This window comes from Meriones unguiculatus, chromosome 1 (assembly GCF_030254825.1).
Source record: "Meriones unguiculatus strain TT.TT164.6M chromosome 1, Bangor_MerUng_6.1, whole genome shotgun sequence".
Taxonomy (NCBI): Eukaryota; Metazoa; Chordata; class Mammalia; order Rodentia; family Muridae; genus Meriones; species Meriones unguiculatus.
Genome location: NC_083349.1, coordinates 105,373,243 through 105,397,448, shown reverse-complemented (window position 1 = coordinate 105,397,448; position 24,206 = coordinate 105,373,243). Strand labels below are relative to the sequence as shown.

Here is a 24,206-nt window from a genome sequence, read left to right as displayed (position 1 = left end):
AGAGTGTGAGATGGTGGGGACCGCTCATCTGTGTTTCTTCTCACAGTACTGCATCCACCAATCCTGCTCAGCTACCTCACCTCAGCAGAGGACAACAGAAGCCTCCTAGCTTGCTAGGAAGTGATGTTTCTGAGCCTAGAGTGAAGAAGCCAAATATTAGGCCATCTTCCAGTTTATGCCACAGCCTATATTCACACAAAAAAGAATGAAGAACCCAGAAGGTGAGTAAAGTTGCGGTGGGTTTGAGAACTAAAGAATGACAGCCAGCACGGGGCTTCTCAAGCTTTCTCTGTAGACACATCACCTAGAGATCTTATTACAAGGCAAATTTTGAATCCGTAGGTCCAGGGTGGCCAGTGATTCTGAATTCCCAACAAACTCACAGGTGACCCACATCCCTGGACCCATGAACTGGATGTTGAGATGCAAAGGTTTAACTTAGGGGTTAGCAAACATCTAAAGAGCCAGATAGAAAAATAAATAGCTTTATGGGATCTATATTCTCTGTTACAACTATTTGCCTCTGCCAAAAGCAACCATGAACAAATTTGTAAAGGAAACATGACTGCATCCCAATAAAACTTTATTGACAATAAAATGTGGATTTTGTATCATTTTCATCATGAAATGTTTTCTCTGTGGTATCTTTTCCAACTCTGACTATCTTGATGCACAGAACAGACAAAAATAGTGGGGGAACTAGGAGAAGATTGGTTTGAAGGCTGATCTTAGGAGTGCACAGAGCCCAGGGTAGGCCTCCATGCTGATGAGATGGAATCTAACACATAGGCTCCTCACTTGGCCTATTTTCTCTGCTGAACTTGGCATTTCCTTTCCCATATCCTTCCACTAGTGCTATGCTTCTGAAAGAGCAGACACTTTGGGGACAAGTGGATCGCAGAAAATGCTTCTTCAAAAAAATCACTAAAATGATTTTAAAAGCCTACTCTAAACCCTCCCTCTCTTAATAAGAGGGCCTGTAGAATAACAGCCTCCCACTTTAGTGAAACAGCTTGAAGGATGAGATTAAACTTCAACCAGAGTTTTCTGAGCTAACAGAAAAGTGGAGTGATCAGGGGAGAAAGTCAACCTTGCAGAACAACTCTGAGCAAATTCAAAAGCAACTGTCACCAACTCTTATCCCCGTGAAGCCCTGAGAAGACTTGCCACATTTCCCTCGCCTCACATTCCACTTTTACTTAAGAGAGAGAAAATATTTCTAGCCTCCTCACAGTCCTTCATCAGGATGCTGCCATCTCCCCCGGGGCACAAGTCTGTCTTCCCAGAGTATTAAGGCAATTGTAAACCATATCCAAGAGGGAGACAGGGTTCTAGGCACAAACGTGGCCAAGAGCCAGCAGAGAGCTACTGTTCCACACTACTGGTCCCTTAGAATTCTTCCTGAGCAAGGAGGGCCAAACCCTAGCTCGGGCACCTGTTGTCCCTACTTCATGCACAATGAAGGCTTTCGCACAGAGCAGTGACCCGGAGCAACCTCGGGCACATGAATTGACCCTCTCTCTCCCCGTGATGGGTAGAGACCCAACCGGGGAGCTCTTTTAAAAAAAAAAAAAAAAACCTCACCCATTTTTCTCACTTACCACTTGCCTCCTGGAACCATGTCCTGGACTTTGGCTTTGTATGTTCTGTCCTAGTGTGGCCATTAATGAGTTCTGCTACCCTGGAAGGGTTATTGGGCTTTTAGTAACCTCAAGCTCTGTATGCATAAAATAAGGATAGAGAACACATTACCTGGCTTAGATGCTGTTTTGTCTGGAAAATAACTGCCAAACAATTATTATGAATGAATGCTCTGGGGTCCACAGCTGACTCTCAGGCTGCCCACCTCATGGTGTGGCTGTAAAGAATGAATGACTTAACAGAGATAATGCCCATAACAGTTCTAAAAAGCAGTCATGTACCCTCTCTCTTGGAATTCTTATCTTTCTACATGAACTCCTGGTGGACAATAGGGGGTCCCCAATGAGGCTCCCTTTATATACTTCATGAAGGATCCCTGAAAGTCACTTATACCATTTAAAAGGGGCACAGTTGGAGCCTTCATAAATCCAATTTCTCTCTCCAAATATCCAAAGTGTACCCCAGGGCTCCTCCAGATGACCCTGCCCACAATGTAAAAGACCATGTAGGGCAGCAAGAACTGGCATCTCTTGCTGTGTGTCTGGGAGCACACAGTCTACCTGCTTATAGGATATGTCCTATTTGGTGAGGATGGGTAGGGAAGTATAGAAAAACCTAAATGCTCACCTCAGCCTCCTTGAATCCAAAATAACAAGTTCCACCAAAAAAAGGGGGGCAGCCAGATAATTTCATTGGCAATTAACCCACGCATGATTTCACTCACACACACAAACACACAGACTCCTATAATTCCTCTCTCTTCACAAATAGTCTGTACCCATGATTTGCACCTGACCCTAAAGTAACATTGACTTCTTCCCTAAGATGACTGCTGCAAGCCATCAAGGGTCCTGACATGACAATATGTGAACCTGAAAGGCAACACACACACTGATTTAATGGAGGCTCAACAAACAAAATGTGCTTCATGTGATGGGGAACTAGGGAGTCGGGGCACAGAAAGGAGAAAGGAAATAACACACTATAAAAAGAAATAAGTATAAAAAGGAGAAGAAAATCTCATAAACACAGTTCATTTATAGTTAATAGCAGGTATTTGTTTTGAGTGCTAATAATCTAATTAGCAGTCAAACCACTGCGTCTTCTATTGTCAGCTGATCTATAATTACTGCTCCATGCTGAGTATTTTCCCCGCACACGATAGCTTTCAACTTCTCAGCACAAACAACCAAATAATTGGTGTTATTATGCTAGATATAGGACGATTCCTCTCTGAGGGGTGATGCTGGGGAGTTTTTTAAGCCATTGACTGCAGCCTTTGTATCTTGAGCATCTGTTGACTAATTCCTCGCCGTTCCCTCTGTAATCAATCCTGAGATGTTTTCAAGCACCTTAGCATGCTCAAGAATGTGAGAGTTTGGAGAATCGCTGTTTGAAAGGTTAAGCCTGGAAGCAGAAACACTCTTTATACTCTGCAGTTGGGCGGTATGAAAGCCCAACATATTTCTCTCTGAAAACATTGTAAAGTTTTTGCCTCGAATATTGCCTCGAATAACTCATTCTAGAAGAGATAGCTTCCTATACAAAACTATCTTGCTCAGAAGTTTATGATGTAATCAAGATGTGTAGAATTTTGGGAACTAGGGGAAGAGCAGGCTTGAGGCTGGCTGCAGCTTCTGAGCTCTTATGTTCAAGAGAGAAGTGGTATGACTAGGCGAGAGAGGGCAGTCTGGGGTGAGCGTGGTGAAGCAGAAAGAGGAGGGGAGCTCTGAAGACAGGGGAACCTGGTTTGGTGTTTCTGTTCTCTGTTTGCGTGTAGAAGCCTGACCTTGAGTAGGTCTTTAATGGATACCCGCAGTACTCACTGTTAGCCTTGAACTCACAGCAGCCTGCCAAGTGCTAAGGTTACAGACTTCCATTCCCATGGATGACCCTGGGTGTTCTGGAAAACAAAAGTAAGGATGCCTCCTATTTTGGGCAAGAGATGAGTAACCTGGAGAGCATTCAGCGGTGACCAGGGCATCAGTACTGCCTCCTTCCTTTTGTCACAGAAGCAAAAGAGAGAGCCCGGTTTCTTTATGTAGGGCATGTTGTTCTGTGTAACTGCATTTCCTGCAATTAAGCCCTTACCTATGAAAAACAGGTGCATTTCAGAGTAGTTGTACTATAAGACAGTACACTGAAATCCTACTCATGGCTCTCGGTGGCCCACACAACCTCTGCCACCCCTGCTTTCCCCCAGGAACCCTTGATTCCTCTGATCCAGCAGCAAATAGGTGAACACTCAGCCCACACTTCAACTAACTGGAAAGCTCTACCACACCAGTTGTTAAATGTCTCTCTGTCTGCAAAAGGGAGCAGGGATTAGGAAACTGCAAAGTCAAACCAACACCTTTCTCCAAAGACTGCCTTACATAGAGATCAGAAAACAGTGGCTATAAAAAGAATAGAGACTACTGCTAGGCTCTGCCCACTAAATGAGATGTTAAGGCCTGAAGTCACACTCCAGCCACACTCTGTTCAGATTTTTTTTTTCCTTTTGAACCTTCCACTGAGGCAGAGCAAACAATGGGAAGGAATATGTAGTCAGTGATAATGCAGATGTGCCCGTGAAATTACCACTCAGATCAGAAACCTGAATGTCCCCAGATCCTCCCCCTAAAATGCTCCTAGCCACTTCTAGCCGCTAATCTCAACCAAAGTCAACCCTGACAGTGACCTCCAACATAAGAGACTAGCTTCGGTATTCTTATATAAGTGTAAGTAGAATCCCAGTTTGCACACCAAATGTGGCCTGCCATCTGCCTTGGCACATCTTACACATAGGATAGATTTTTTTCACATTCATAAATATCTGAAAATATTATTAATGGAAGAAACCATCTCCCCAAATATGAAAAATATATGAAATTCAAATTGTGGTTTCCACATATGATACATTTATTCAAATATAACCACACCTATTCATTTACATACAGCTATTCATTACATACTCTAATGAAAGAGTTGAACAACTGCATTTAAGCCCCCCCCCAAAAAAAAGTTTGCTGACTACAATTTGAATAAATGACAGGCTGAACATCAAGCAATATGCATTTGTATTGGGCTTATTATAGCAGGTTTGAGACTGCAGGATCACAGGGACACACACGTGTTCAACTCTAGTAGACCATGACAAGCAGTTTTCCAAAACATATGTTCAATTTGAAGAGGAAACATAAGAGAAACAATAATCTCAGTCTGAAGCAAGGCAGAGAGACTTGCAGAGTTGATGTGACCAGGAATTGAGCAAACATCCAAACAAACTAACAGCCATCTGGCCTCTGAGTAGAGCGAGAAAGTTCAAGGCTCATCTGCTCACACTCCTTGTACATCTTTCTTAAAAACACATCACCCTTAGATGTTGCCATGCAGAGGAGAAATGTGTGAGAATGAGAACGTCATGTTTCAGTCTGGGATCTTGGAGTAGAGCACCCAAGGCTTGTCCTAACTGTAGTCCTAAGCAGAAGCACCACCCTGAGACTGTCTGTAGTTTACCTGAAGTGTGGCCAGATGACTAGGAAGATGCTAAGTGCCTTGCCTTTGTGCTTTGCTGACTTAAGGGATATTCATTATTCATATCTCCAAGCCAATCTAGAATGAGGAGGGAATCAGCAGTCCATCTGCCAGGCAGAACAAAGCCATCACCAGCCCACCTTCCAGAATAACCTTTCTGGTCTATTTTGTATAAATAGACACAAGCTGGGGCCTTCTGCAACGGAGAAGAGAGGAGCTAAGGGGATGCTAGATGGCCTCTCAACCCGCTTCCCTGAGGTCATCTATCTGCACCTGCCTTTCCTTGCAAGCAGGTTGTGTTCAGCTCTTTCAAATTACATTTTTTCCTCTCAGGAGGGAATTACTTCTGATTGTTTAAGGACCATGTTCATCAGGAAAAGGGGTCAAATCAAGGGTGGACAATCTGTCCTAAGTCTATAATCCTGCTGGCTTCCGAGTCAAGGAAACCTTATGGATAGCAGGGGAAGCTCATCTCCTCTGGCCAGACAGTGCAGGCTGGGAGGGGAGGCGGCTGAGGGTGCACAGGGTCCCCCAAATGAGGCCAACAGAGCTATCTCAAGATGGGACTAGAGGGTACTGTGAAGAGCAGCCTTCCTCCACTTCTTACACCAAATCCGCAACTTCAGCTCCAGCATTCTCCCATGTCACAGGGGTAGGGTGGCCTCTAGGTCCTCCAGACAAACTTAGCGGTTCCTTAATCGCCAGGTCTCTCTGTAGCTAGAAAAGCAACGCTGTGTATATACATGTATATTTTGCCCCACACATGCAGACAGTATACATTTCATTTTTCCCTGGGCAAGGAATCTAACCAGAAGTTGGGCATGTCTATAACAGAAGTAGCATATGCTTTGTAGTCCAAAAAAACCAAGTCCTGGATAGACAGGCTTGCGCAAGTCCCCTCCCTGTATAACCTCAGATTTCTCATAACTTAGAAAACAAGAATATGAGTAACTTCCATCCCACAGGGGCGCAGTAAGGATCAAATGAAGCATCCGTGCAGATAAATGCTTTGTAAACTGTAAAATATCACAGGAAGGGTGGGGGCAAGGAAGCTACCTCTTTATCAGCCTTTGCCTGATTCAGTATTTAATTAGTCAGGTCTTTCAGCCTGTTTCTCTTCTGAAGTCAACCACCTGCCCACCATAAGGACATTAGTCAATTCAGCATCCAGCTGGCAGTCATCAATTGGCCATCTATTAATAGCCAATTATCTGAGAGGCTTAATTAATCCTTGCCTCACATGGTCTGCTCTTCCTGAGATCCTGGGAAACAATGGGCCTCCAATACAGGCACCGTGAATATTTCAATGGCCATCAAGGAATTTGGCAGCCATTATTGCCTGCACGTCGCAGCTGCAAGTGATGGGCACATAAATATTGATTGGACCAGTCTCTCTATGGCTGGGGAGCAGAGAGAGATCGGGAATGGATAGAACAGTTATTGGAGGAATAAGAGATGCTCCGCAAATCTTCAGCCTTGACAACCAAGGGGGAAATTTTCTTTATTTCCACGTCTCCGTTGAGAACAGAAACTATGTGTGGACCGAGGTGGTCAAGATGGGATGGTCCCATCTGCTCTATAGACGTTTCTCACTCTCCTATGACACTGACTAAAACTCAAAATGGTTGTGAGCAGCGGGATCCTCAGCAAAGCAGGCTGTGGAGATCGCTGCTCTCTTCAACAGGCCTTCAAGCCCGCCGGCAGGAACACGCATGCTTGCTCTGTTTGCCTGTGTTTCCTTGAAAGATCTCTAAGTGCTTACAGTTAGGAAGACAGAAGGCAGGAGGAGAATATAATTATTTTTTTTAAGTGGCAAATCATGTCTCCAGGAAATGGTATGCAGAAAAGGCTTTGAACTTGAAATCAGCATTGTCCAGGAGGCTGGGGAATCCGACTTCTCTTATTTCCAGAGATAAGGGCTCCTGCTGACAGAAAGCTGAATGGCTCAGAGTGGCCCGGAGCAGAACTCCCTTCCTTCAAAAAGAACTGCCTCTGTGTCCACAGCAGTCCTGTGGCTCCAAGAACCAGAGTGGCAGGCTGTCCCTGACCTTGGAGCCTGTGGGGAAGCAGTGGGCTTTTGCAGAGTGCAGGGCCCAGGGCCAGATTACCACTGTCTTTCCAGACTCCTCAGTGGGGCTTCTCTCCTCCTTTGGGGCCCTCCACCTTAGGAAGGGCTAGCATTTCAGGGGGTGCGCAGAAGAAAAGCAAAAGAATATGATGAAGCATGGAGGAAAGAGGGCGCCCCAGGTGGCGCTGCGAGGCAGCGACATTTTCGCACACCGCAGCAACCATCTCCTCTCTGCCCCCAGCAGCTTCCCAGCAACTCATTAGGTCCTGTGATAGCAGTGGCTGCTGCCAGATGCAAAGCCTGCTGCCCCAGAAGGTCATTTCAGGCCACTTATTCTGCAACACCGAAGTACTAGAGCCAGCAAATTTCGGAAGCTTCTATAGAACTCTCCAGAACCCCGGTGCTTGCATATCTGTGTGTGTGTGAGCAAGTGTGTCTGTGTGTGTGTTGGGGGGGGGGATGCATGTTCTTTATCCCAAAGGGCTCTTTCTTAATCAGTTCAACATCGAAGGATTCAGAGACTGATTTATTTTTTGGTTAGTCTAGCATTTCTGTTAAAATAATTAAAAGATAAGTAGTAGGAGCTAGGGAATAAATTACTGAGGACACAAATATGAAGGCCTGAGTTTGGATCTCTAGCATCCTTATAAAGATGCCCTTGTAGTCTCAACACTGGGGAGGTAGAAATAGGAAGCTCCCTAGGGCTTTCTGGCTAGCTAGTCTTAGCTGGACCTGGTTTCCAAAAGAAAGCTGGAGGGCAATTAAAGAAGAAACACTGATGTGTCCACCTTTGGCCTTCACACACACACACACACACACACACACACACACGCACACACACACACACCTGCACACCCTCTCACACATAAAAATACAATTATTTATAGCCATAGGGTCTTCTTTCAGAGTTACAACTAACCTGAATCAGCTCTCACTGAAGACAGCGTAATAGGGAACCATCCCTGTAGAGTGTACTGTTCTCAGTTCACAGCTGACAGAGCCAGGAGAAGAAAAAAGCTGAGTTAGTCCTGGCACTGCCAAAGGCAGAAAAAAGACACCCTGGCTGCTGTGTGCGTAAGTGAAGCCATACCGATTCTAACACAGTGGGGGCTCTAAGAAGGGTAGGGATTTACCATGCGGCTCTCATGGGTATCTAGAGGCCACAGAATGGGCAAACCCACCACCTAGCTCAGGATAGCTCAGGCCATGGAAAGAGCCACTGCCAGCTGCAGAGGGCACAGGGCACATCACACTCACCTCCCCGCACAGATGGCCAGGCTATCATTCTGGGTCTCTGGAGTAGGTGTGCCGAAGCCATGGCAGGGCTCATGTTCTCCCGCTAAGAGTCAAACTGAGAGACTGTCCCTGCTTTCTCAGTCGGATTATTTTCCAAAAACACATCGGGGACTTTGTGACACTTTGGGTGAGTGGCAAAACTGCAAACATTAGAAATCAAACCAAGGCACGTAAAGCAGGTCTCTACAAGACTGGTTCCTGGGAGCCTGATGAAGGATAAGATGCGTTTCAGGCATCAGCAGACAGTGGGCTTAGTCTGTCCCTGCTTGGTTTTCAAATGATCTCTGAGGAACAGAAGTGAGCAGCTGACTATTTTTGAGGGACAGGCAGCCCTGAAGAAGGACACCGTATGGACAAACAGAGAGACACTCATTTGCCTTCAGGCTCTATTTGGCCCAGTGAGTTCCCTGTGCATCTAGGGAAGGGAGGGTGAAATTGGACTGTTGATCTTTGTTTTGAAAACTGCCAGACCCTATAGGGAAACAAAGGGTATGTGAGCACCATGCTCCCCAGGCTAAGTCAGAGATACCCCATGCGCACAGACCCTCAAGTCCCTGGGATGGAGCTTCCTGCCAGGGAAGCAAAGGGAGTCAGAGCATAGACAGACCACTGGTTCTGAGGACCAGACAACTGGGTTTTCCAAAAGTCTCTGGATAGTGGATCAATTCAGAGTGGGCCAAAAATGAGCCAGGACAAATTTTCCACAGAGGTGATGAAATGATAGCTCAGGGGTTAAGCATTTTAAATACATAAAAGTACATATTCAAAAATCTAAAAGCTTATTCTAGGAAGTAAAGACAAGCTATTTCCTATGATTCCATCCTCTTTGCATTTTTTTGCAAGCTGTGGGAGCAGGCAGTTCTCCAAGCTACCTGTTTATAGCACCCTAATACCCTGCTCCAGGGAGAGCCTCCGAGGGAAAGTTGGTCCACACCTTGCATGGGTACCTGCAGAGCAAATGAGCAGACAGACCTGCACGTGGTGACAGACTGCCTCTGGTGATGTCAGGGCCAAATCCCCTGGACAGGATCCCATGAGCACACACCAAGTGTCACTAGATTAATAGTGCCCTTCTGTAAAATTCAGAACTTTTTTAATTGGAGAAGTTAACCACTGAATGGAAAAAAGAACAACAGTGTTATATAGTTTAAAGTGCTGTGGTATGCAAATACAACAAAAAGGCAAGCTATGTTCTAATAGCATTTGCTGTGTTTCAAGCACACTCAAAGACATTTGCATAGGCTGGAGGCACTTCACTCAGAGCCTTTACATTCCTAACACTTCCCTCAAAAATTACCCTGTGGCCTGAAGCTCTTGCTTTTACTAAGCCTGTAGACTAAATTTAGTTTCTTGGAAATAAGAGACTAAATAAATTTGTTCCTTTTAAAAAAAAAAATTCTGTCAGTTATTATATAATTTTCCAAATGGCAAACAAATGACAAGAGAGAGGAGATCTAACCATGCCCTTTCCAGGTCTTTTTAAGTGATATGCCTCTAAAAGACAGCTTGACTAAAACACCAAACTCGCCACGTGGTTTTCAATTAGAAATTAGAGAGTTGATGAATAATTTGGGGGTGGTGAGCCAGTATTAAAATCAAATCAACATGAAAAAGTCAGGTTTAAAGAAACCTTTCCAGGTGGGCGCTGTGCCGCACGACCTAATCCCAGCACTCAGGGAGGACACGGAGGCAGACAGATCAATGTGAGTTCGAGGCCAGCCTGGTCTACCAAGTGAGTCCAGGATAGCCGAGGCCACACAGAAAAGCCCTGTTATGAAAACAAACAAACATACAAACAAACAGAAATCATTACTTGAGGAAAAAAAGAAAGCTTTACTTGTGAATAGAGCCAGCCTTTCTTATGTGTGCATGAGGGTAGAGCCCTAGATCCGCCTCAGGATCCACTCCTCAGAAGCTGTAGACACCTTCTCTTGTATTTTGTTTTTGGTTTTTGTTTTTAAGAGGTGTGTGTGTGTGTGTGTGTGTGTGTGTGTGTGTGTATGCGATGTACTCGTTTATGTGAGTGTGTGCACGTGTTTTTAAGAGGTGTGTGTGTGTGTGTGTGTGTGTGCATGTGATGTACTCGTTTATGTGAGTGTGTGTGCGTGAACATATGTATGTGTGTGCATGTGGAGGTCAAAAGAGGTGTTTCCCTCAACCGCTCCCCACCTCAGTTCTTGAAGTGGGCTCCATTACTGAAGCCTGAGCTCAGCAACTTGGCTAGACTGCCCCGCCAGCGAGCTCCAACTCTCCGCCTGTCTCTGCCTTCTCAGACCTAGGATTACAGATGCACACTGCCACAACTGCTTCCCCGCTCTTAGGTAAATGCCGATGAGCCAAAGTCAGGTCTTATGCAGCAAGCACTTCCCCGAGAGAGCCAACTCTCCAACCCCAACCTTGTTCCTGCAGACAAGGTCTTTCACTGGCCTAGAAGTCCCTGTTTCAGTTGGAAATCCTGCCCCTCCCTCAGCAGAACTGGGATTGCAAGAGTGCACTACCATGCCTGACTTTGATGGGGGTGCTGGGCACAGAACTCAGGTCCTCATGCTTGAGCAGCAAGCAGGCAAGCGCTTTACTGAGTTATCAACTCAGTTCCTAGAACCATCCCTTCAGGAAACTGAGAAAAAGATCCAATTACTCTATTTAACCAGAGCCGCAGCACATCTTGTCCTTGTCCACATCACTCAGTCAGTGACGCAATGAGCACTGGGTTATATCAGGCCTGCTGTGAAGACATCATCTCTAGGAGAATGGGGACATTTCATAGCGCAGTGAGGGAAGGAGGGCAAGGACCTGACAGCCTATGACCAGAAACTAACGGTTGTACAGCCTCCAGCCTAGGAGCCCCCTCCCAGAGCTACACCATTCTCAATTCCTCTGAAGATGGGTAGGAAGGCCACTGTTCTCAACTTAGAAATAAGCTGATCCCCATCACCATGCTGGTACTGGAGCATTTAAAGAATACCCCAAAGAGAAGGTCTCAGACGCAAAGTCTCTTCATAAGCATTTCCTCCTGTCTCCTGGTCCTCATTCTCTGCCAAGGGCAAGGCAAAGAATCTGGGATCTCTCCTCCCTAGGGCAAGCCACATGATACCAGGACTCCTTTACCCAAAGCAAGCCATAAAGCTTCCAAAGATTAATCTAACACATTCTCTGACCTCCCTTGTCTGATAGCAGATCTAAGTCCTTCAGTCCATAAAGGGACTCATCCACACCCAGGAAGAAAAGAATGCAGCTCAGATAAGTTCAAGGGATCTAAATCAGCATTCTGTGGGTCATGACCCCCCTATGGGGAAGTGACTGACTCTTTTCACAGCATATATAGCCTACACAGCAGATATTTACATTGTGATTCATAACAGTAGCATAATAGCTATGAAGTAGCAACAGACATAATTTTATGGTTGGGGGTCACCATAACGTAAGGAACTGTATTAAAGGATCACAGCATTAGGAAGGTTGGGGTCCGCTGCTCTAGACAGACAGGTCTTGCTGCTTCCCTACTCCCTTTACCGGCATTGGATTGTACCCTTTCCCCCGTGGTATGTTCTCTTCAGCTATCCCTTCTTCAGCAGGACACACCAGGCCTTTGGGTCTTCAGTCTGAAGGCTTCCATGGCATGTAAAACTACAATCAGTTGACTTTGTTTTACTTTTCTCTCATTAACTTGTCTTTGCTATAGGGATATGGACCACAACTTTATGATAAGTAGGAAAGATACCATTCCACCCCTACCCTGGAAAGAAGCCTCAACAAGAAGAAAGTTTCCCCCAAGGTTTCTGCATATCCAGGAAGAGGCTTCCACCATGGTTGCAAGACAGTTTCCTACAAATGGCTAGTGGACTGAACTCATTCAGAACCTGAGCTTTCCCTCATGGTAGACCAATGTGCCAACTTGGTGTGTTCTTACTGTCAAGAAAACAACCTCAGAGTAAGGATATGGCTCAGTGAATAAAGCACTTGCCTTGAAAGCACAAGGACTTTAGTTCAAATTCCTAAAACCCACATAAATGCAGGACACAACAGACAGCCCATGTCTGAAATCCCAGGGTTCCTACATCAAGATGAAAAGCAGAGACAGAAGAAGGTCCTGAGATCCTGCCACAGTTAGAGCAGGAAAACAGCAAAGGAGACCCAGTCTTAAACATGGCGGAAGGTAAGGACCACATCTACCACTGTTTGCTGGCTTCCACATGCACACCGTGGCACACGTGTGCCTGCACTCACACACATGCTTGCACACACACGCACACTTGGAACTCTCCACAAGTGAAGAAACTCTACATTAGTGGTTCTCAACCTCCCCAATACTGTGACCCTTCAGTACAGTTCCTCATGTTGTAGTGACGCCCAACCATAAAAATGTTTCCTTGCTGCTTCATAACTGTCATTTTGCTACTGTTATGAATCATAATGTTAATATCTGATATGCTACTCCGGGGGGGGGGGGGTGAAGAACCACAGGTTGAGAACAGCTGTTCTAAAAAGTAGTTGATGAGCTCACACTATACACACCTCCACCCTTTCTGAGTCACACACATGTGGAGACTTAAGCGGTAGTTCTAATGCAACAGCAAGGAAGAAAGATGAGGAGAGTGCTCCCCAGAATACTCTCCCCTCCTATTCTTGTCCTGATACTGCCCTTGAACAACCTTTATCATGGCCCAAATATGATCACTCAATCTCATCTGAAAAAAAAATATTATCTCTCTTGCTGCCTGCTGGGAAAATTAAATTAGCTAAGATGTGAAACCGTGTCTGTGGGTTGGTAAAGCGCTGCATGAGGGATTACTACTTCAGGTGTGTAAAGGTCCACACCAGCTTAGGAATGATCACACTCACAGCGAAGGTGACTCATTTGGCCATGTTCACACAAGGCAACAAAACAACAGACGTGCCATTCTCCATCTGTCTCTCAAAGGCATTCTTCCTCTATTTTCCATCTATTCAAAGGCTGTTGTATAGTCACATGACACATTGGCGGACACACTAATTCTAGGACCTTCTCCCAAATCCACAGAATTATGATCTCCATAATAAACCCAAGAATCTCTATGCCAACCAAGCTCTCCAGGTGATTCTAACATGCAGTCCAGCTGGAGGGAATACTGTGTACCTTTAGGCAGGTCATGCAAAGTTTCTGTTCATACCAATCATGGGAAATAAAAGTGTTGTGGGTTCATCTTTCCTGAGACACACACTGTGAAGGAGAGTTTTATGTCAACTTGACACAAACGAAAATCATTGGAGAGGAGGGAACTTCAACTGAGAAAATGCTTCCATAAAACTGGGCTTCAGGCAAGCCTGTGGGACATTTTCTTAATTAGTGATTGGTGGATGAGGGTCCAGCCCATTGTGGGTGGTCCATCCCTGGGCTGGTGGTCCTGGGTTCTATAGTTCTATAAGAAAGCAGGCTGAGCAAACCATGAGGAGCAAGACAGTAAGCAGCACCCCTCCATGGCCTTTGCATCTGCTTCTGTCTCCTGATTGAGTTCCTGTCCTGACTTCCTTCAGTGATGAACAGTGATCTGGAAGTAGAAGCTAAACAAACCCTTTCCTCCCAAACTTTATTTTGGTCATGATGTTTCATCATAGCTATAGTAACCCTAATGAAGGCTCACACACACACTAAGATCTAGAGGGGTGTTCATCCATAAACATATACAGAAGTGTACACAAGGCATATATGCAGACAAATACAAGTGAAAATGGGATGTAGAAAAACACTAACCAAAAAGAGGGGAACGGTACACCTAGTAATAAAATGTGTCCAGATTTCAAGACCTATAGAATAATTGACTCTTTAGAAGGATATGCACAATAAGGAGCGGGTAAAATGTTCAGAAGAAGAGCAGGCTTTTGGACAGACTCCCCACATAAGAGTGCCCATCTGCTTCTGATTCTGCATCAGCAGGGAACTCCCCAGAGCTTAGCCCACTCGCACACAAAATGGACAGGACAGACCCCTCAGAGCAGTACCCAAACCCAGCACTGTGCCAGGTACCTAGCTGCCTGCTGTCACAATGTGTTGAGTACAGACCAGGATAAGAGGTGGGAAAGGAGTAAAGACAATGTGTGCCCCAAAGGAAAAAGAGCTCTTGTCCCAGATCCCTGGGGCAAAACTAAGAATAAGTCAGCTTAAGGTAATGAGATTCAGTACAAAACAGAGAAAGTTCATGTCCCTGCAGGCATCATTAACCGCATCACACAGAGCAGAACCACCTAGGGAAAAAGAAGAAAAAACCGTACAGATCCACGGCCAGGGTCTGCATCAGTGAGAAAATAGATTCTGTGCTACAGAGGCAGCCTGATGGACATGCCAATCGACTTCATCATTTCCCTGCCTAACCACCTCCAATGTCCACGGTCCTTCCGGACTAGACCTGTTCACGCTGCCCCCATCTCACTCCCCTGACCTCCACAGGCTTCATACGGTTTTGTCCCTTCAAACCTGACTTATTCTCCACTTGGGATGCCCTCTGCCTGCTGGCCACCGGTCCATCCTTCTTAGCTTAGCTGCTGGGTCTCCCTCCAGGAAGCTCCAGGCTCAGATGACACCCAGTGCAGTGAGCCTGCTTGGCTGTCAGTCCTGTACGTCCTGGACTACAGATGAGGAAATCCACCCTCCATCTAGGGGCAAATCCTGGATCTCTGCATCCCATGGCATCTAGCGCATAGCCTGGCTCCATGGGTGCTAACTAAATGCTTATGTTGGTCAACTAACACTGCCAAGATTCCAAAACACAAGCGCCAGTGTACATGGTTAAATGAAGAGTCTATAGGGATCCAAGTGGGAAAATTCTGTGGAGGTTTGAGTTCAAATCCAGAACGGTCTAAGGCGAGCTACTTATAGACCCTCGACCTGTCTCCCCTTATAACTATGAAATAAAAACAATATCCAACAACTGCTTATGAAGTAAGCACCCACTATGCACATGCACTCGGCACACAGTAGGCCCTCCCTACTGTACTTAGCGATGAGATCTGCTCTCACTCAACACAGCGGTGTTCCTCTTTCCCACCACGGGCTCCGGCAAGGCTTTCTCCCACTCCTAGAGACTGCCCTGGACTCTTAAAGGTTGTTTAGCTGCCAGCAAATCCCCCAGAGGCCTCGCTCTGTTTCTCCTGTTCCAGACTGTGGAAAAGAAGGATAAGGGCTCTGAATCTCAAGAGAGAGCCAGCAGGGGGAACCTTCCTCTCCTCTGGGCTGCACTGACTGGACAAGAGTTGGAAAAGCCACTTGGATTCCCATTTCCCCAACTCCCTGCCAGTAGGATGGTTTCTGTTCTTATGGGCTCTCCCCTGTAGTGTTCTGAGCGCATTCAACTTTCAACGCAGCGAACGGGCTGGGGAACAGTTGACAGAGCTGGATGGCACCAGGCCAGGTCAGGTGGGCAGGGAAGGCACCCTCTGGGAGCTCGCTAATGTGCGCAGCACACCCGGGTCATCAGCCTCCTCCTCTGGGGCCTGGCAGCAGAGGGAAGGAGCTCCGCGCACATCCACCCGACTTCTCACGGGTGCCAGCATCGCCCAGCCAGCCAACCTCCAGCGACCCTCCCGCGGCACCCACCGACCGCCAGTTCCAGGCTGGCTAGTCCGCAGCACCCCCTCAGCCACCGGACAGCTAGTTAAGTTGGGAGCCGGGCTCTGCCTGCGAGCGCGCGCCCACCACCCACGCCCACTGCCACTTACACACGCCAAGGATCTGGAGACCCCCCAAGCTTCTTAAATTCCTCAAGCACCTCCCCATGGCCGCATCCCGAGCCTGTTACCTGCTCCCGGCATCCAGACCCCTGCTTTGAAACCCTCAAACCCAGCGTGTGGACCGCGCGCCCTCCCACCGGCCAGTGCCCCGCGCCCCGCGCGCCACCAAACCGCATACCTTGGGGGTCTGCACTTCGGGTCCCAGCGGCACCTCCAACTTCCTCTTGGTGACCCAGAAGAAGAGCAGCACGGTGATCCAGAGCACCCCGAAGATGGGTAGCGCCAGGCGGCGAGTCAGGCGCCGCATGGTCCCCTCTGCGTGCACCTCTCGGTGGCGAGGCGTCCCTGGGGCACCCCCCGGCGGTCAGGGGCGGCGGGGCACGAGTCGCCGAGCGCCTCGCTCTAGGGGAAACGCTGCTCCCGGGATCCCGATGTTAGGTGGCGGGATCCTGCCCCGCCCGCTTCAGAGAGAAGCCACAGCCGAGGACGGAGTGGCAAGGAGCCCCGAAGACTACAGAGCCGGCTAGGCAGGGGCGACGGGCAGCTTAGCCTGGCGCCCGATCCAGCCGGAGAGCCGCGGTGGCCGCCGAGATGCTGCTGCGCGCCGCGGCTGCCGTTGCCCTCGGCCGCCGCGAGGGAAACTGACTCGAGCAGCGGGGTAGGTGGAATCTGAGGCTGTGCCGGGCACCCCCGGAGAAGCACGAGGAGGAGGGAGCGCGGAGGGAGGGCGGGCCCGACAGACAGACTGACTCCGAGGGAGAGCGGGGCGGGAGCGAACCCGGCTCGGAGCGGGGGCGCTACTGCCTCCCGCCGACCGACGAAGGAGCACCGTGCTGTTGGGGGACCTTGGAAGCAGCCCCGGAACCATCCTGGGCTGGGGTTGTGCGGGGCGGGGTGGGGCGGGGACGGGTTACGGAGACACTGGCTACACCTAGGCAAGCTGATACTTAAGGACCAACCCGCGCCAGGTGAGGCACTTGCTGGGAGGAGTTCCTGTTTGCTCGGGGCGCTGAGCGTGGTGCTCACACCAGGGGCCCCTAGCCTGGACCCATCACTGGGATAGTGAGGTTGACCAAGATGCTGCCTCAAGTCCAGCTTCACTTGCTTGGCCATTTCAGGGCCAAGGTCGAGTTCAGCCATCTCCCCAGGGTATTTCTTTGCTTTTGAGCAGGTGCCTGACAACTTCCTCTTCTTAATGGAAAACCGAGCCTGTCTAAATTCCACTTGAAAGATGTCCTTTTAAAAATTAAGGCACAATTATCTCCCTGAGGAGTTTTCTCTCCTTGTAAAGTATCAGGGCTTGCTGGAGAGGGGCCTCTAAAGTTAGCACAACTCCAGGAAGCCATGGGAAAGATGGCCTGGAAGTGGGAGCAACTGGTACAAGTGAGTGTCTTTCAAAATCCCTTTCCCAACTGCTTTTAAGAAATACGTCTTCCAGTTATAGACTAAAGTCACTTGGCTGGAGAGACAGGAAAAATTCTGAATCCAGTTTCCACATAGGCCTCAGGCAGGCTGGAATCCTAACCATCTCTCTAGAACACGGAGGAGCAGTTCCTAACCTCGCCTGCCCCACCATCAGGGCAAATCACGGCTGCATCCTGTCCCTTCCCTAAGTTTTAGGCCATTCCTCATCTTAAAATGGATGTGAGCACGGAAATGCCTGAGCGTTCAGAGAGAAAAAGTGAAAGTTTTTTTTGTTTTTTGGTTTTGTTTTGTTTTGTTTTTCTCGAATTCTGGGGAGCAGTGGCCACAGGAGTGACGTTGTTTTAGTTAGAGGGATGCTGGTTCCAAGTTTCAAGTTTCTCCAGATGAGTATGACACAGCAAGTAATACAACTGCCTGCTCCCTGCCATCCTCATTGACAGGCTTGGAATGGGGGCAGCGCCCACACCTGACTGCAGGTTTAAGTTAAGGTGTCAGTCAGCTCTCCAGAATGCCTGCTCCAGTGCCACAGAGCCCTCAAGATGTGCTCAGAAACAGAGGAGCCCACACAAAGCCTTCAGTATTTGGTACCTTGTCTTTCCGGCCATACCGCAGCCCTGCCCAAAGGCCCTGGAGTCCTGGAGCAGGGATATAGGTTAAAAAAAGGGGGGGGGGTTGAAACAGCCGTGGAAATCGAACAGCCAGAAAAGGCTCACCAGCCCATTTCAAGATACAGCGGAGCTGGTGGAGCATGGCACAGACCCCTGCTGCCTTCCCACCCTTGTCTCTGTTGAATCCCTGGCCTCTGAGGGGTTGGGCCCGCTCTCTCCGGTTGTTGCTTTAGACAGGCAAAGGCCTGGATAAATAACTGTCCTGGGAGGGACGGAAGTGGCAAGAGCACTCACTCCTGCAGCTTTCTGAGCTCTGGATTTCTTCCAGGAGCCTCACCCAAGACCCCCCTAGTCCTGGAGCTGCAGAGTGTTCTGTGTCAGCTCTACAGGGAACCCCCCAGCAAGCTGTGGAGGTGCCAGGAGCTCCAGGCAGGAGCTGCAGCACCGGAGTCCATTGCTCAGCGCTCTGCAATGCTGCCTCTGAGTAACAGATGGCAGACAGTTACACAACACCACCGCCAAGCTCCTGAGACGGCACAGCCCCACACCGCCTGCTGCCGAGGCGCTTCATTCGGACTGTTTGGCCTACGGGAAAACCAAGGCCCCGGGATGAGACAACTTCCCAGGGGGCTGTGTAACACTGGGGAGACTAGAGATTTTCTTTTAAAGAGCTTGCTCTCAAACCTTTATCTTTATCTCCCCCTCACATGGGGAAGAGTCCCTGGAGCCTTGAAAGATTTCTAAAGAATCCAACTTTGCTAAGTGCCGTTAACTGACCCAACCACAAGGCACTTTGGTCTAGGTTGCCAGGCCAGTAAGCGCCATGACAATTGGAGTCTTCAAACTTACGGAGGACGAATCTCCATGCTGGTCCCAGCACTGCAGCTCTCCTGATAGCCAACGTATCTAGAGGCCCCCAAGCTTGGACAGATATTTAAAACTGTTTAATAACCAGGTTAGTGGGAGCGGTCGTGGCTCAGTCTGTACAAGGACAAGCTTCTGAGCCCCATTCCCGGAACTCATTTTTAAAAAGAAACTGTACTCCTGTAAACCCAGAGCTGAAGAAGCAGAGACAGGTAGATCCCTAGGGGTGCACTGGCCGGCTAACCTTGTCTGCTTGGGGAGTTCCGGGCCAGTGAGAGACCCTGCCTCAAAAACACAAGATGGATGATACCTGAGAAATAACATCCAAGGTTGTCCTCTGGCCTTTACATGGATGTGTGTGTCCGCTCACACAAGAATGCTCATGCGTACACATCCGCCTAAATAACACAGAGCTCTGTTGATCCCACAGGGGGGATTAACTATATCATTGGTGACTAACACAAACTACTTTTTTTTCTCATCACAAGCAACATAGGGAGGGAAAGCTTTTGGCAAGAAAAATAAAAATAAAAAGTCTGCTCTGAATTAGGACTCTCATTCAGCCTAAATAAATGTACCTCCTTGTTGTGATTCTTCAGCCAGTTCATTTCTCCAGGTTTCTATTTGCCCCTGTGTAGTGTGACATTCTTGCAAAGAAGTCCTCAGTTGATGCATTTAAGGGTCTAACCTTCCCTTTGTCCCTGGATTTAGACTCTCTGTGCCACCCCTTCTGTAGAAGATGTTCTTTCCTCACAGGCGAAGACATTAGAGAGCAAATTGGGTACTGGAGCAGATGTGAGTCATTCGTGTTAGTATAAAAACTATGGAATAAAACCCATTATGGCCCCAGAAAGCTGTGTAAAACGGCATATGGAGCAAGTGTAAGCTGGAAACGGGAGGAAGCTGTGAAGTCCAATGCATATGCTCTCTGGCAGCGTTTGCTGTGGGTTTTCACACTTTGCTTTCGCTTCCCTTAGCTGTCCGCCTGTCACTCTCCTCCAGCTCACTGCACAGCCAGCAGCCTTTGTTCCTTTTGGATCAGATGCTTCAAGTCCCTTCTCCCTGTCCACCGTGAGTTCCTGGGTGGGGGGAGGTGCGTGAAGGTTCTTCTTGGACGTGTGGCTGTGTGCCTATCCTGCCATCTGTACACTTACCAGACCTGTCAGCACCTGGGAGACGCCCCTGAGGCCAGGCCTCACAAAACTTGACCTATTGGGGCTTGGCACTTTTCTGTGGAGGCCTTTACCTCTTCTAGACCAGGTGGAAAGGTGAACAGGGGTCGGGCAGATGGTAACACAATAAGCATGCATGCTGCTCGAGCCCTGGCAGGGTTCCCCAGCAGGAGAGAGAGAGAGAGAGAGAGAGAGAGAGAGAGGATTCAAAGATGTCTGTCTTTATTCCACAGCCCTAGAGGCACAAGCCTTTGAGCCAACCCCTGCCGTGGACCCTGTTCAAGTTTTAGCCGTAAATAATTCATCAGCCCCCTCTGCCTCTATGTACTCGTTTCTTCTCGCCACCATAGATCCTGTGAAAACCACATGTCCTGGGTCTCCTACCAGGACTTTCTTCTGCAGTAGAAATGGAATCATCTGGGCTGAGAGGTGAAGGAGAATGTGCTATTAGCAACCCCCATGCCCACCTTTTCTGCCAAGTTGGTACATCTTTGTCGAAGGAATAAAGCCAGGTGCCTTTCCCTCTCATCTCTGAGGAGTGCATGGGTGGCGCTACCTATGGGGGAAGGCACCTAACAGTCACCTCTTTGGATCTTTATCTATTAACCATTTTACTTTATGCTCCCGCTACCTCAGCCCTTCCCTCCATCTTTTTATTTTCTTAGGCACTACTGTATAATTTGCTTCCTTGAAAGGGATTTAGATTTTTGCATTTCAAAAGCCTGCTTTTTCATTATTTTGAAATGCCCCCAAACATTCTTTGTTCCTTATCCAAAATGCCAAGCGTAAAACTTACTACTGCTACAATGATAGGTCTTAGCTAGTTGTAGAAACTGGTTTGATCGTCAATGATGGCAGCCCCTCCCCCACGTTTTGCATAAAAAATGCAATGTTCTAGCTAGTGTGAAGGAGTGACTCAGCTTAATGGAAAAAAAAAATGAAAGAAAAATCTTTAACCCAAATTAGCTAGTGGGGACTCTGAAAGAATAGTCTGAAGAACAGGAAAACCCAATGACAGCAGTCACACTCTGGATCCCACAGATCAAAGGGAGAGAGTCAAAAATGGGCATCTTTCTTGGTTGGCCTCAGCTTGGAGACATGAGCCTAAGGTCAAAGTGAATGAGAAAGCTAAGTCTTAGAAGTAACTAAATTGTACAGGCCTCTACAATCCACCAGAAACTTCCACAAAGAGGTGCCAAGCATGCCCTAAGAGTGGGTAGCCACAAATTTAGGATAACCACCAGAGGCCAAGGTACATTTTATATGGAGCCACTAGCAGGTGTTGCAGGCTGAGAAAAATGACCCCATGCCTCAGTTTGCTTGGGTTTCTTCTGCTCATTTTTCTGGCATAATTGTCAACAATTTCCTTTCTCAGGGTCTGTTATACATAATACATTTGATGACCAATGGGAGAAATTCTAGTGAAGCTTCTAGAAGAAAGATTGCTTAAAATGTGGGTCTTTGCTCTTCAAGTTTTTATATTATTGCGTTTGAGATACTCTAAACAGTCACAGGAGACTATTGTTGACAATATGAATGAATCAAGCTAGCTTTGTGTGGCATGTAGCATGACGTCATCGCTTTTTCTGATCCCATCCACTGTCAACTGAAGATGTTTCACCTATATAGTAGCTCACAGAGCCCTGGAAGCATCAGGGTTCCTTTAGAGGACAAGGAACCCCTGACCCCAGACGCTAATCATGCAGCTACCTCTCCCTCTGGCCCACAGGCTGATGTAAGCCATAAAGATAACATGAATGGATGAAACAGTGGCAAGGAATAGTGGTGTAAGCACAAGGATAACAGCAGTAGGGAATGGGGGGGCGGGGTCACGGAAGTCCAGCAATGTTCTCCCACACCTGGTCACCACCAACACAAACCAGCTGTAGCCATGGTTGTCCGGATTATCAAGAGAGAGGGATGTACAGATGGTGATGCACCATCATGAAGACTGCTGGGTAGCTAAGTCAAAACCCCTCCCCTCAATGAAAGGAAAACGGATTGAGTAAACGAAACAGGTACATAATCTGGATCTAGCCTGCTGCTTGCCAGCTTGCACACTGTACGTGGCCACAAGCCCACAAGCAGTTGTTCCCGAACACTGCCTCCTTCCTTGGAGACAAAGGGGAAAATGGATCGGAGGAGCCAATCATAGGATCCAATGAGGGACCCTGGAGATCATTTAGTTCAGCACTCTTCAGTTTGTGCTTGAAGAAATTGTAGCCCAGAAAATCTGCATGATCTACTAAGAGCAAGACAATGTGTTCCTGGCCAGCTCAAGCTATACCATATTTTACCCTGCCATAGTCCCCACCCCGCCTCAATATATATTGTGCTCCCAAGGGACATTCTTCCCCAGGTTTGATAAGCCAAGAAGAACTGAGACACTTCTGGGAGTGGAGATGAGGAAGCCACTAAACCCAGAAGTTTCCTGATAATCATTAAACAACAAAGATATTACAAGCCCAGATTCTAAGCACTTTGCTCTGAGGAATATATATATAAATAGACTCCCCACCCCCTCCACTGCCGCTCTCTCAGAAAATGTAAGCTGCCAATTTGAACAAAGGTTTGAGCATTAAAGACCTGGTCCCTCCTCATGTGTCTCAGTTGGATGACAGTATGTCTCCTAGCTAGACATACCTTGATCCAACTGAAAATTAGCTACATCCCAACAGAAAAATCATTTTCAGAGCCATGCTCTGTACCTGTCTTCCATTTCACTCACTAAGTGCAGTACAAATATTAATTAAACATAGATTATTTGAAAAGTGCTTTTAGCATTTGAACTTAAAACTGAGTTTCATCGGAAAATGATATTAATATCATCTCCCTGTTGTAGTTTTCTCTAGGCAGACAATTTATTTCACCCATCTCCTGGCTACCTCACCTTTTGTGTCACCATTTTCATGAGACAAGTGAAAATAATATTTCTCTTGTGCACAAAAGAGCCAAATCCCTTTCTCTGGCCTGATCCGAGATAGACCAGTTTCAACGGTAATGGAAAAGAACCCTGATGTACAGACTAAACAGAAATCCTAGGGGAAAAATAATGCATCTCTTTGGGAAAAAGGAATCCTTTGTACTTATGAGGTAGGAGATTTTCCATTTATAAAGGTTTTCTCTTTCTTTTGATTGCCAGGATAACTGCATTCCAGAAAGGTTGGCATTCTCCTGTATTAAGACAGAGCTGCCTCTCGGATGTGGGTTGCAGATTCAAAAACGATGAGTGACAAGCATCTCTCTCCATGTGCTGGACCACCAAGCTGGGAGATTTTGAAGCAGTGCAGATCACAGGGTTAAAATCCATTACCCAGAGAGATGGGAAGGTTCCTCTCACTGATTCCTTCACCCAGCTCAGCTCCCAGGCCTGAATTCCAAATTGATTTCCTTAATAACTATTAAAGATCTTTTTAATTAAACCAGGCATCCTCTTCCTTGGCAAACTTTTCTTGATGACATCTCTGGTTAATTAAAGGTTTAAGCTGCAAAGATGTATTACATAAGAACAGGGGAAGCTGCTTTATGGCATGCCTGTGAAGGTTCCTGCTGGTTCCTGTGGCAGAGACCTAGCTTTTTCTGCATAAGAGCTGCTCCTGTCTTCTTTTCCCAGACAGGAGAGACCCCAGAGTGTGTTAATAAGAAAGGTGGTTGGGGGAAGGGGCACAGAAAGGGGAAGTTACGTTTTCTGTTTCTTGTGTTTCTGCTTCTCCTTTTCAACTTGCCTGGTAAGTGTTCATCAAGAGTTTCTCATTAAAACCATCACTCATTTCGATGCTGACAAAACATTTTTACCTTTTCATCCAAAATTCCTGAGGTAGTTGATATGTTTGTAATAAGAGAAGAATAAAAGGCCTTCTCCCCCACCAATAAAAGGCAGCCACCAGAGAAAATGCCAGTTACTTATTAAAA

General features: G+C 47.3%; 1 protein-coding gene across 1 annotated transcript in view; it reads right to left on the bottom strand.

The window, feature by feature from the left end:
• Galnt14 (polypeptide N-acetylgalactosaminyltransferase 14) overlaps positions 1–16,537 on the bottom strand; it is a 223,152-nt gene extending 206,615 nt beyond the window's left edge. The window contains exon 1 of the mRNA XM_060364609.1: positions 16,404–16,537. Coding sequence (XP_060220592.1) covers positions 16,404–16,532 — 129 coding nt within the window. The 5' untranslated portion in view covers positions 16,533–16,537. The remainder of the gene's footprint in view (positions 1–16,403) is intronic.
• Between the last annotated feature and the right edge of the window lie 7,669 nt (positions 16,538–24,206).